We start from the raw sequence: 12858 nt of genomic DNA, 5'->3' as shown, positions 1-12858 counted from the left end.
GAATTTGTGCACCAGCTGTTGTTTACAAATATACATAGGCCGCCTCCCCTTGTCTTACCAGAGGCCGCTGTTCTATCCTGCCGAAAAAGCTTAAAACCCGCCAGCTGTATGTTAATCATGTCGTCGTTCAGCCACGACTCGGCGAAACATAAGCTTTTACAGTTTTTAATGTCCCMTTGGTGGAATACACATGCTCGTAGTTTGTCTATTTTATTATTGATTGATTGTACGTTGGCTAATAAGACCGATGGTAAATTACCCTCTCGGCGATGGATCCTTACAAGGCACCCGGACCGTCTTTTACAATACCCCCGTATTTTCCTCCATGCAAATGACGGGTATTGTTTCATTCTCGTAGTTTGAACAGACCATGTAGTTAGTTAAGACATAGTGACCATTCAACCATGAGACAGACCATGTTTTTTCAGCTCCCAATATTCTTTATTACCTTTGATCACAAACACTCAGACCAAAAAGCACATAAATGACATGGTCACGTATGTATATGATTTGCCTGTCATACATGATACATACATGGAACAGAGAGTGCATTGGCAACTCATGTCTAATGGAAACCAGTCAGTCAGCCAACAGTCAGTAAATCAATCGTCAAGTCATCTCATTCCCAGGCACTTCCACCCAAATTGCGCGAAGAGCCTGGAGAACKAACGTGTTAGACGTGGCCTCCGTTAGCCAATACAGAAAGACCTGGAGAAACTCCAGGTGCATAGGCATGAACTTACTCAGCTTAAATCTACCAACCAATCATCTCCCATAACACCTCCCCCATACGTTAACACACCACAAGCAGAGTCTCGCCTTTCACAAGTGTTATGCTCTCAAATAAAATGCCACTTTACCCAGTAAGGCCAACATTGAATCYTTGATGTACCAGCCTTACATACACAATAGCCTGGGGACAAGGTTAGTCAGTCAGTAAACAGTCAGTCAGGCACTTTATGTAAGTGAACTAAGGCCTTTCTCTCCGTCTCAACCGAACACATCTCTCAATTAAAACCTAAAATCTGTTTCTAAAAGCAAATCAAACTATTCAGCCCCCATGGAACTGCAGCAGTCAAACACCTGGAAGCTTCACTTTTCATTTTTAAAAAGCAAACTGCACTCCCCCCTCTCCTCTATTTAGTCCAGTCTTTGCTGCGTTTGTGTCGTGGGTGGACTTTCCACTGTGGGCCACTTATCTCTTCAGAGGGGAGGGAGGAGGCAGACCACTCTGGCTCATTAGTCCACCCTTTGGGGGAGTAAAGGGGGAGAACAGGGCAAGGGGGAGGGCAGTGAACTCTCCTCTCGCCCTCGTGGTGGGATGACCTCCAGTCCCCCCCTCCCCTCCTGTCTTCCTCTGGTGGGTAGGGCCTCCTCCAGTTGTTCTGTGGCGGGGGGGGTCTCCATTGGTAGTTGTTGAAGTGAGGAGGATGGGAGAGAAGGCTAGGGTGGGGAGGCCACATGCCATAAGGAGGCAGAGGAGGAGGGAAGCCGTGAGTCTGGTGGTTCATACCCCTCTGGTGGAGAGGCCTGTAGAGAGAGCAAGAGCAGAACCGGCACACCAAAATTAAACATATGGAGTGAATTCGGAAAGTATTCAGACCCCTTGACCTTTTCCATATTTTGTTACGTTACAGCATTATTAAAAATATATATTAAAATGCCCCCCCAATCCATCTACACACAAACCAAAAAGTGTTTAATTTTTTAAAAGCTCATTTACTAAAAACTTAAATATCACATTTACATAAATATTCAGACAATTTACTCAGTACTTTGTTGAAGCACCATTGGCAACAATTGAAGCCTAGAGTCTTCTGTGGTATGAAGCTACAAGCTTGGCACACCTGTATTTGGAGAGTTTCTCCCATCCTTCTCCGCAGATCCTCTCAAGCTCTGTCAGGTTGGATGGGGATCGTCGTTGCACAGCCATTTTTAGGTCTCTCTACAGATTTTCGGTCGGGTTTAAGTAACGGGCTCTAGCTGGGCCACACAAGGACATTCAGAGACTTGTCCTGAAGCAAATCCTGCGTTGTCTTGGCTGTGTGCTTAGGGATGTTGTCCTGCTGGAAGGTGAACCGTCGCCCCAGTCTGAGGTCCCCAGCACTTTGGAGCAGGTTTTCGTCAAGCATCTCTCTGTACTTTGCTCCATTCATRTTTGCCTTGATCCTGACGAGACTCCAAGTCCCTGCCGCTGAAAAACATGCCACYGCATGATGCTGCCACCACCACCATGCTTCACCGTAGGTATGGTGCCAGGTTTCCTCCAGATGTGACACTTGGCATCAGGCCAATCTTGGTTTCATCAGACCAGAGAATCTTGTTTCTCATGGTCTGAGTCCTTCAGGTGTCTTTTGGCAAACTCCAAGCAGGCTGTCAGGTGCCTTTTACTGAAGAGTGGCTCCCGTCTGGCCACTACTATGGTGAAGTGCAGCAGAGATGGTTGTCCTTCTGGAAGGTTCTCCCATCTCCACAGAGGAACTCTAGAGCTCTGTCAGAGTGACGATTGGATTCTTGGTCCCCTCCCTGACCAAGGCCCTTCTCCCCCAAAAGCTCAGTTAGGCCAGGCGGCCAGCTCTAGGAAGTCTTAGTCGTTCCAAGCTTCTTCCATTTAAGAATGATGGCCACTGTTTGCCGGGCGCTTCAATACTGCAGACACTTTAATGTACCCTTCCCCAGATCTTTGSCGCGACACAATCCTGTCTCGGAGCTCTACYGACAACTCATTCGTCCTCATGGCTTGGGTTTTGCTCTGACATGCACTGTGAACTGTGGGACCTTAAATAGACAGGTGTGTGCGCTTTTCCAAATCATGTCAAATCAATTGAACGGAGTCCACCTGTGGTAAATTCAAGTTGTAGAAACATCATGGATGGCCAGTGGAAACAGGATGCACCTGAGCTCAATTGCAAGTCTCATTGCAAAGGGTCTGAATACTTACAGTTGAAGTCGGAAGTTTACATACACCTCAGRCAAATACATTTAAACTCAGTTTCACATTTCCTGACATTTAATCCTAGTAAAAATTCCCTGTCTTAGGTCAGTTAGGATCACCACTTTATTTTAAGAATGTGAAATGTCAGAAGAGAGAATTATTTATTACAGCTTTTATTTCTTTCATCACATTCCCAGTGGGTCAGAAGTTTACATACACTCAAATAGTATTTGGTAGCATTGCCTTTAAATTGTTTAACTTGGGTCAAACGTTTCAGGTAGCCTTCCACAAACTTCCACAATAAGTTGGGTGAATTTTGGCCCATTCCTCCTGATAGAGCTGGTGTAACCGAGACAGGTTTGTAGGCCTCCTTGCTCGCACACGCTTTTTCAGTTCTGCCCACACATTTTCTATAGGATTGAATTCAGTGCTTTTGTGATGCCATTCCAATACTTGACTTTGTTGTCCTTAAGCCATTTTGCCACAACTTTGGAAGTATGCTTGGGGTTATTGTCCATTTGGCAGACCCATTGCGACCAAGCTTTAACTTCTGTCTGTTGTTCTTGAGTTGTTTGCTTCAATATATCCACATAATTTTCCCTCGTGATGCCATCTATTTTGTGAAGTGCACCAGTCCCTCCTGCAGCAAAGCACCCCACAACATGATGCTGCCACCCCCGTGCATCACGGTTGGGATGGTGTTCTTCGGCTTGCAAGCCTCCCCCTTTTTCCTCCAACATAACGATGGTCATTATGGCCAAACAGTTCTATTTTTGTTTCATCAGACCAGAGGACATTTCTTCCAAAAAGGACATTGTCCCCATGTGCAGTTACAAACCGTATTCTGGCTTTTATTGGTGGTTTTGGAGCAGTGGCTTCTTCCTTGTCGAGGGGCTTTCAGGTTATGTCAATATAGGACTTATTTTACTGTGGATATAGATACTTTGGTACCCGTTTCCTCCAGCATCTTCACAAGGTCCTTTGCTGTTGTTCTGGGATTGATTTGCACTTTTTCGCACCAGAGTACGTCATCTCTAGGAGACAGAACGCGTCTTCTTCCTGAGCGGTATGACGGCTGCGTGGTCCATGGTGTTAATACTTGCGTACTATTGTTTGTACAGATGAACGTGGTACTTTCAGGCATTTGGAAATTTCTCCCAAGGATGAACCAGAATTGTGGAGGTCTACTATTTATTTTCTGAGGTCTTGGCTGATTCCTTTTGATTTTCCCATGATGCCATGATGAAATACATCCACAGGTACACCTTCCAATTGACTCAATAATTGTCAATTTAGCCTATCAGAAAATTCTAAAGCCATGACATCATTTTCTGAAATTCTGTAAGCCGTTTAAAGACACAGTTAATTTAGTGTATGTAAACTTCTGACCCACTGAAATTGTGATACAGTGAATTATAAGTGAAATAATCTGTCTGTAAACAATTGTTGGAAAAATTACTTGTGTCATGCACAAAGTAGATGTCCTACACGACTTGCCAAAACTATAGTTTGTTAACAAGAAATMTGTGGAGTGGTTGAAAAATGAGTATGTAAATAAGGTATCTGGTTTCTTTTTTTGCAAAAATGTCTAAATACCTGCTCTCGCTTTGAAATTATGGGGTGTTGTGTGTAGATTGATATATTTAATCAATTTTAGAATAAGGCTATAACTTTAAATTTTTGGGGAAAAAGTCAAGGGATCTGAATACTTTACGATAGCACTGTATATAGACATACCTGTATGTCTATAAGGGTTAGKGGTCAGGGTGCTTACACAAATTGGTTGTGGTCATGCCTGTCGTAATGTCTGTCGCGGTGGTGGGCAGGAGAGTCGAGAATGTTATGACGACTGCCAGAGCGGCCTCTGATTGGCTCCTGCTCCGACTCCTCCATCCCATCGTTACTGCAGAGGGAGGAGAAATGGATGAATAAAAGTATGGATGGACAGAGACAACGATAGAGAGACCGACCAACAGACACACAAATTACCTTCTCTTTGGCCCAGTCTGTAGGTCTTTCAGGTAGTTCTCTCTTTCTATGGGGTGACCCCGCGAAGAGTTAAACACTGGAATAACACATGGGGGAAAACATTACACACATGCATGCGTGCACACAATTTTTGAATGAGGTTCAGTACTCACACTCCACAGCCTCTTTAGGATCGATCCCATCTACATCTATCAGATACCTGAAGAGGAGAGAGAAGAGGAGAAGAGAAAGATATAGGTTACAAACTAAGCACATGTAGAATCTACCAGAAACTCCACAAAATCTGCTAAAAGCTCCTTACCTACAGACCAGGTAGCCTGTCCTGTTGAGCCCATGAGTACAGTGTACTCCGATCAGCTTATCTTTGAAAGAGAAAGATAATAAATACGTTTACATTATCTTGTATTTCTGCTGATGTGTTGACGATTAACTAACAAGACACAGACAATCAGTTTCACTAACCACCAGTGAGGGTGTGTGTGTGGTGTGTGACTGACCGTTGTGTGTGTTGTCTCGTAGGAACCCGCGGACGGCACGTTTGAAGCTAAGGATTGTGGGGTCGCTGGGAACTTCATGACCAGCTGTGAAAATCTTCAGGTAGAACACGGAGTCTGGAAGGTCCTACACACACACACACAAACTCACTAGGGACTACACAGTAGTGATTGTGTGTGTTGTGTGTGGTGTGTGTGTGTGTTTGTGTGTGTGTGTGTGTGTGTGTGTGTGTGTGTGTGTACCTCAGGTTTGTAGTAGCGCGTAGTAAAGGTGAGGTCTATAATCAGTCCCAGCTCCTGTCCATCTTTCTCCATAGTCTGCATCAGCTCCCATGGACCAAACGCCTGCGAACGTTCAACATGACGACACAGGGACTGGAACACACACAGTTATTAGCCTAGTAACTACTAACAATCCTAGCTACCAGGGGTGTACCATTAGTCGGACTCCGTTGCAAAACATTTTGTCTGTTGCAAAATGTTTTGCAACAGAAATKATTTTCTCCAAACGGAAAACCTTTTGCAACATAAACAAGATTTTCTATTTGACATATTCAGGTAGGTCCCTCACCGTTTTGTTTGCTCTGTTTGCATCCTAGAGTAAAAGGTTCCTGTTGCAAAACGTTTTGKAACGGAATCTGAATAACGAATACATCCCAGTATACCTATTACAAACCCCAAGGCCACTAACACCAACCCCGTAACCCAGTGCTTAATCTCTTTTGGACAGACTCGCATAATGGTAGGCCGTCATTGTAAAATAAGAATTTGGTCTCAAATGACTTAGTTTATTAAATAAAATTAAAACATAACATTGAGCATCTGACACAATCCCGCTAGATTCTAGTTCTGGGTTCCCTAGACTACCCAGTGCTTGACAACACACCAGGGGGACACACAGCGAAGTCACTGAAATCCACCATGTATTTCACATCAAGTACATCGTGGAGTTGAGTGACTTAAACACACACACACACACACACACACACACACACACAACTCTTGACAGTTACCGGTTTCAGAGGGACTTTAAAAGCGATGAACCGCGTCCCAGATATAATCTTCCCTACGGCCTGGTAGTCTTCCCATCTGTAGGAGAGATTGTAGGACATCAATATGACAGTCTATAATCCCGTCTACATTAGCATTAAATAGTTAACTGTTCAAACAGTGGCTATTTACCTGTCCGGTATCCCGTTTTTCTTGTGAGGTGGCATCTTTTTCTTGGGTTCACTTTTGGGTAACAGACAACCTTACTTATACAATCAACATGATCTGAAATAAAATGTGTATTAGCTACTAGCAGCAAAACCAAAGTATTTCTACGTCAGCTAGTTAGCTATCAAATTATATCGACAACACAGACGTATTGAGAAAAGTATCAAAAATGTCTGGGCTATCGACAGAGGATTAGCTAGCGCTAGCTAACTACGTTAGTTCTCAAGGCACATTTTTGCTGTAACGTCGTCAACATTTTCCTTACTCACCCAGTAAAATATGAATTATTCTCAACAGTTAACATAAATCGTGTTTCCTTTGATCTGAAAACAGAAGTCAATGTATTTAACCGAAAACAATTTAGCACGAATCGCATTCCACCTTTCAGCTGCCGCATTTGGATGACGTAAGGAAAGTCTAGTGTATCTTGCGGCCAGAATGTCTCTGTTCTCCCCTAGTGGTTTGGATGGGTTATCGCAGGAGAGGAACCCCAATTTAAGCCTGAATACAAGCATAGCAGATATTGCTAGACCAATATAGACACAGTCTTTCTAAASTACCATTGGGTTGTCAGTCAGTTGTCTGTAGTGATTGTTTGATAACGGGGAAYGTGCCGAACTCGCTAAGCAGCTAARTTCGAAGCAGTGTGCGGGTGGCGGACGCATTTATCACTTTATCAAAGTACGTCATCAATGACGTCAAAGCTTCCTTTAAATCACGTGCTTTTTCAACCCGTGTGACGCAAAATGCGAGATCCCACTGATTTTGCCGTGGTTCCGGTGATTTCTTCGAGTCCAAGCTGCTTTCAAACACCGACTTCTACTGGACACCGTACTCACAAATATAATTAGGATGTTGTGCCAATAGGTTCACCTGACCGGTAGTTTAGCGGGTAGAGTCGGGAACTATAGAACAGTTAGAGACGTAATGGTATGAGGTTGAAGGCACGCTATTTTSAAAATTGTTTTATGTGAAACCATACTATCTGCAGTGTTGTTCAAATAATGTGTTTTACTTAGTCTAGTATAAGATTCTGTCTTAAGCACCCTAATTAATGCAATAGATTCCGTTTTAGAAAAATAGTCAACTTAAAGGCAGGCATGATGTAGACCTGCTTTTCCAACCTATTGTAATGAAACAGGCAGGGAGCAGGTCTCGAACCCTTGACCTTCGAGCCCGAGGTCCGGCGCGCTATCGACTGTGCCGCAAAAGCATGCTCAAGCGGCAGAGTCGATTTCCGCGCTTATAAACKCAGGGTCGTTACACTATTATTWTTAAAGCTAACGATTTACCGCTTCGCCACGGAATATTGATGAAAATAGTGGATGAAAAAAAACTATTCAATTTCAATTTAAAGGGCCTTTATTGGCATGGGAAACATATGTTTACATTTCCAAAGCAAGTGAAATAGATAATAAACAAAATAAATAAACAATACAAATAATTAACAGTAAACGTTACACTTACACAAGTTCCAAAATAATAAAGTAATTTCAAATGTCATATCTCTATATACAGTGTTGTAATGATGTGCAAATAGTGAAAGTACAAATGGAAAAATAAATAAACATAAATATAGGTGTTTGTTTTTCACTGGTTGACCTTTTCTTGTGGCAACAGGTCATGATTGCACACTGTGGCATTTCACCCAATAGATATGGGAGTWTATCAAAATTGGAGGTCTGTGTAATCTGAGGGTAATATGTGTCTTTAATATGGTCATACATTTGGCAGGAGATTAGGAAGTGCAGCTCAATTTCCACCTCATTTTGTGGGCATTGTACCATATTTATGTAAACCTTATTTAACTAGGCAAGTCAGTTAAGAACAATTCTTATTTAAAATGACGCCTACCAAAAGCCTCCTGCGGGGACGTCGGCTGGGATTAAAAATAACATATTTAAATATAGACAAAACACACATCACGACAAGAGAGACAACACAACACTAAATAAAGAGAGACCTAAGACAACATAGCCTGTCTTCTCTTGAGAGCCATGTCTGCATTCGGTACCTTTCTCAATAGCAAGGCTATGCTCACTGAGTCTGTACATAGTCAAAGCTTTCCTTAAGTTTGGGTCAGTCACAGTGGTCAGGTATTCTGACACTGTGTACTCTGTTTAGCCAAATAGCGTTCTATTTTGCGCGGATTTTTTTTGAAATTCTTTCCAATGCGTCAAGTAATTATCTTTTTGTTTTCTCATGATTGGTTGGGTCTGATGTGTTGCTGTCCTGGACCTCTGTGGGTCTGTTTGTGAACAGACCCCAGGACCACCTTGCTCCAGGTTAATTCTCTGTGTAGGTGATGGCTTTGTTATGGAAGGTTTGGTAATCACTTCTTTAGTGTGGTTGTAGAATTTAACATTCTTTTCTGGATTGATAATTAGCGGGTATTAGCCTAATTCTTCTCTGCATGTATTATTTGGTGTTTTACATTGTACACAGAGATATTTTTTTGCAGAATTCTGCATGCAGAGTCTTGATTTGGTGTTTGTGTCCATTTTGTGAAATCTTGTGTGGTGAACGGACCCCAGTCCTCACAACCATAAAGGCAATGGGTTCTATAACTGATTCAATAATTTTAGACAGATCCTAATTGGTATGTCGAATTTCATGTTCCTTTTGATGCATAGAAGCCCTTCTTGCCTTTTCTCTCACATCGTTCACAGCTTTGTGGAATTACCAGTGCGCTGATGTTTAGGCCAAGGTATGTATAGTGTTTTGTTCTTAGCTAGCACAACAGTGTCTAGATGGAATTTGTATTCGTGGTCTGGCAACTGGACCTTTTTGGAACACCATTATTTTTGTCTTACTGAGATTTACTGTCAGGGCCCAGGTCTGACAGAATCTGTGCAGAAACCTAGGTGCTGCTGTAGGCCCTCCTTGGTTGAGGAGAGAAGACCAATCATCAGCAAACAATAGATATTTGACTTCAGATTCTAGTAGTGGAGGCCGGTGCTGCAGACCATTCTAGTGCCCTCCCAATTCGTTGAAATATATATATGAAGAGGGGAGCTTAAGCTGCATCCCTGTCTCACCCCCGCCCTTTGAAAGAAATGTGTGTGTTTTTTACCCATTTTAATCGCACACTTGTTGTTTGTGTACTTGGATTTTATCATGTCTATAATATTTCCCCACACCACTTTCCATCAATTTGTATAGCAGTCCCTTATGCCAAATTGAGTCAAAAGCATTTTTGAAATCAAGAAAACATGAAAAACTTTGCCTTTGTTTTTGTTGTATGTTTGTCAATAGAGTGCAGGTAGCCTAGTGGTTAGAGCATTGGGCCAGTAACCGTAAAGTTCATAATCGAATTCCAGAGCTGACAAGGTAAAAATCTGTCATTCTGCCCCTGAACAAGGCAGTTAACCACTGTTTCTGGCCGTCATTGTAAATAATAATTTGTTCTTAACTGACTTCCTAGTTAAATAAAGGTAAAAAAAGTGTGTGCAGAGTGAATATGTGTCTGTTGTACGGTAATTTGGTAAAAAGCCAATTTAACATTTGCACAGTTCATTGTTTTCGCTGATAATATCTGATAATCACACACTGCTATTTATTGCTGACCAGCAGATGTCACTAACGTGCATTGTGAACAAATAATGAACCTCCCAGTAATGATCCGTTTTTTCGGGCAAGCGCCGAAGCCTTCAGAGAGCCTTGGGATCCATCACTGTTAGTATGTGTCAGTGAGTGTCTGCTCCAGGCAGTGTGTCTGTCAGTCAGTCATCCGGGCTGTGTTAAGTTCACTTACATGGCGATTATTATGAGCGTTCATAACAGCTCCTAAATTCGTTAAACCAAATACGACTGGAGAATCCACTTGAACCGCACCGCAACTGTATTAGTAGTGGGAAACTTGTTATCATCTCTGAGCTCCGACCTCTATTACATGCTGAACTCTGACATCACATACTAAGGAAATTACCTCGATAACAGCATTTTCAGAAGTTAAATGCAACAACAAAACATTATTTATGAAAACAAATATATAATATGGTTTAACACTACCAATTTGTTTGTGCGTTCTCAAGTTAAAGCAACAACTCTTTTTCTTCCAGTTTACAAGTAGTACTTTTTGATATCCCACTTGAACGCAGCATTAGTTATTGACTACAAACCTTGAATTGAGTACTCACCCATCCCTAACAATAAGTAAAAAATAAAATACTGACAGTAGTCTGGTCTTTGTGGTCTCCCCCTGTGTGTAGGTGAAAACAGATACTTTAAATTTCAGGCAAGGATCATAATCTTTGGGCAACCCCCCCAAAATCCTGACCTGCCTGATGGGCATGTCCTTTCTGTCACGCTCGTCCGAATGAGTAGACCAAGGCGCAGCATGCATAGAGTTCCACATGTTTTATTCCGATGAGACTCACAAACAAAAATAACAAAGAGCAACGAAATGTAAAGCTATTAGTGCTCGCAGGCAACTAGACATAGACAAGATCCACAAAGCACAAAGGGAAATGGCTGCCTAATATGATCCCCAATCAGAGACAACGATAAACAGCTGCCTCTGATTGGAACCATAACAGGCCAACATAGACACACAAACACCGAGATGACCCACCCTAGTCACACCCCGACCAACCAACATAGAGAATAAAAAGCTCTCTATGTCAGGCGTGACAGTAACCCCCCACCAAGGTGCGGACTCCGACCGCAAAACCTGACTCAATAGGGAGTCCGGGTGGGCATCTACCATCGGGGGAGCTCCGGTGCGGGGTGAAGTACCCACTCCGCTCGCAGATACTCTTCCTCCATGGCCGCTCTGGTGCGGGATCGTCTCTGGAAGCTCCGGACCGTGGGTCGTCACCGGAGGAACCGGACCGTGGGTCATCGCCGTAGGAACCGGACCGGATCGTCGCCGAAGCTCCGACCGTGGATCGTCACCGGAGGAACCGGATCATTAGATTGTCGCCGGGACTCCGCCTGGATCGTCGCGGGATCCGACCCGACCGACTCAGGATCCGGACCGTGGACGTCCCGGGGAGGTCCGGGGGAACCGCGGACATCTGCAAGAGTTCGACCGCGGACCGTCTGCATGAGAGGTTCCGGACCTTGACCGTCTCAGGAGGTTCTGGACTGTGAAACGTCGCCGGAAGCTCTGGACTGGGAACTGTCGCCGGAAGCTCTGGACTGGGAACTGCCGCCGGAAGCTCTGGACTGGGAACTGTCGCCGGAAACTCTGGACTGGGAACTGTCGCCGGAAACTCTGGACTGTGGAGGTGCACTGGAGGCCTGATGCGTGGGACCGGTACAGATGGCACCGGGCTGATGACATACACCTCAGGGCGAGTGCGGGGAGGAGGCACAGGACGTCCTGGACTGTGGAGGCGCACTGGGGATACAGTGCGTAGAGCCGGCGCAGGATATCCTGGTCCGAGGAGGCGTACTGGAGACCAGGAGTGCTGAGCCGGCACAACCCGTCCTGGCAGGGTGCTCACTTTAGCCCGGCAAGTGCGGGGCGTTGGCACAGGACGCACTGGGCTGTGAAGGCGCACTGGAGACACGGTGCGTTGAACGGCACACATTGTACCGGAATGGTGACACACACCTCAGGGCGAGTTCGTGGAGGAGACACAGGACGCACCGGACGGAGGAGGCGCACTGGAGGCCAGATGCGTGAAACTGGTGCATATGACACCGGACTGGTGTCACGCTCCTCAGCACGCCCGCTCTGCAGCGCTCTCAACGCCAACACCTCTCTCCGGAATCTTTCGTCGAGTTCCTCACTTGACTCCCTGACTGGCTCTGGTTCACCCCTCGGCTCCGCCGACCACTCRGTGTGCCCCCCCCKKAAAAATATTTTGGTGCTGCCTCTCGGGCTTCCGTCGTGGTTGCGAACCCCGGAGTCGGCGTTGATCCTCCTTCGCTGCCTGCTTCCATGGCAGGGTCTTGTCCCCTGCCATAATCTCCTCCCATGTCCATGATGTCCTCCACTCCCTTTTCTCCCGGGCCCAGGATCCCTGCTCCTCCTGGCCACGCTGCTTGGTCCTTTGGTGGTGGGATCTTCTGCCACGTCTGTCGAAATGAGTAGACCAAGGCGCAGCGTGCATAGAGTTCCACATGTTTTATTCAGATGAAACTCACAAACAAAAATAACAAAGAGCAACGAAATGTGAAGCTATGTAGTGCTCGCAGGCAACTAGACATAGACAAGATCCCACAAAGCACAAAGGGGAAATGGCTGCCTAAATATGATCCCCAATCAGAGAC

General features: G+C 44.7%; 1 protein-coding gene across 3 annotated transcripts; it reads right to left on the bottom strand.

Annotated features, from left to right (window-relative positions):
- Positions 1–417: 417 nt before the first annotated feature.
- Positions 418–7101, bottom strand: dusp11 (dual specificity phosphatase 11 (RNA/RNP complex 1-interacting)). Of its 3 annotated transcripts, none has more exons than XM_023987457.2 (10): positions 6906–7101; positions 6601–6651; positions 6432–6507; positions 5662–5763; positions 5422–5545; positions 5226–5286; positions 5077–5123; positions 4925–5000; positions 4710–4838; positions 418–1530 (listed from the first exon to the last, which is right to left on the bottom strand). In XM_023987457.2, exons 1-10 carry the CDS (start codon positions 7031–7033, stop codon positions 1137–1139), a joined length of 1188 nt encoding a protein of 395 aa, XP_023843225.1. In that variant the 5' UTR covers positions 7034–7101; the 3' UTR covers positions 418–1136. The 3 variants fall into 3 exon arrangements, with proteins under 3 accessions (XP_023843225.1, XP_023843224.1, XP_023843226.1); XM_023987456.2 differs by having other exon boundaries at positions 5662–5793; positions 6906–7100; XM_023987458.2 differs by having other exon boundaries at positions 5662–5793; positions 6601–6693; positions 6906–7055.
- Between the last annotated feature and the right edge of the window lie 5757 nt (positions 7102–12858).

The sequence above is a fragment of the Salvelinus sp. IW2-2015 genome, linkage group LG5 (genome assembly GCF_002910315.2).
Source record: "Salvelinus sp. IW2-2015 linkage group LG5, ASM291031v2, whole genome shotgun sequence".
Taxonomy (NCBI): Eukaryota; Metazoa; Chordata; class Actinopteri; order Salmoniformes; family Salmonidae; genus Salvelinus; species Salvelinus sp. IW2-2015.
This window is presented reverse-complemented; position numbering and strand designations above follow the sequence as displayed.

Coding starts and splice junctions, on each gene's coding strand:
- dusp11 (XM_023987456.2), bottom strand. CDS start 7,033: ATGCGGCAGCTGAAAGGTGGAATGCGATTCGTGCTAAATTGTTTTCGG. Junction 6,508..6,600: donor AAAAACGGGATACCGGACAG/GTAAATAGCCAC, acceptor TCTCTCCTACAG/ATGGGAAGACTACCAGGCCG. Junction 5,001..5,076: donor TCCTAAAGAGGCTGTGGAGT/GTGAGTACTGAA, acceptor GTGTTATTCCAG/TGTTTAACTCTTCGCGGGGT.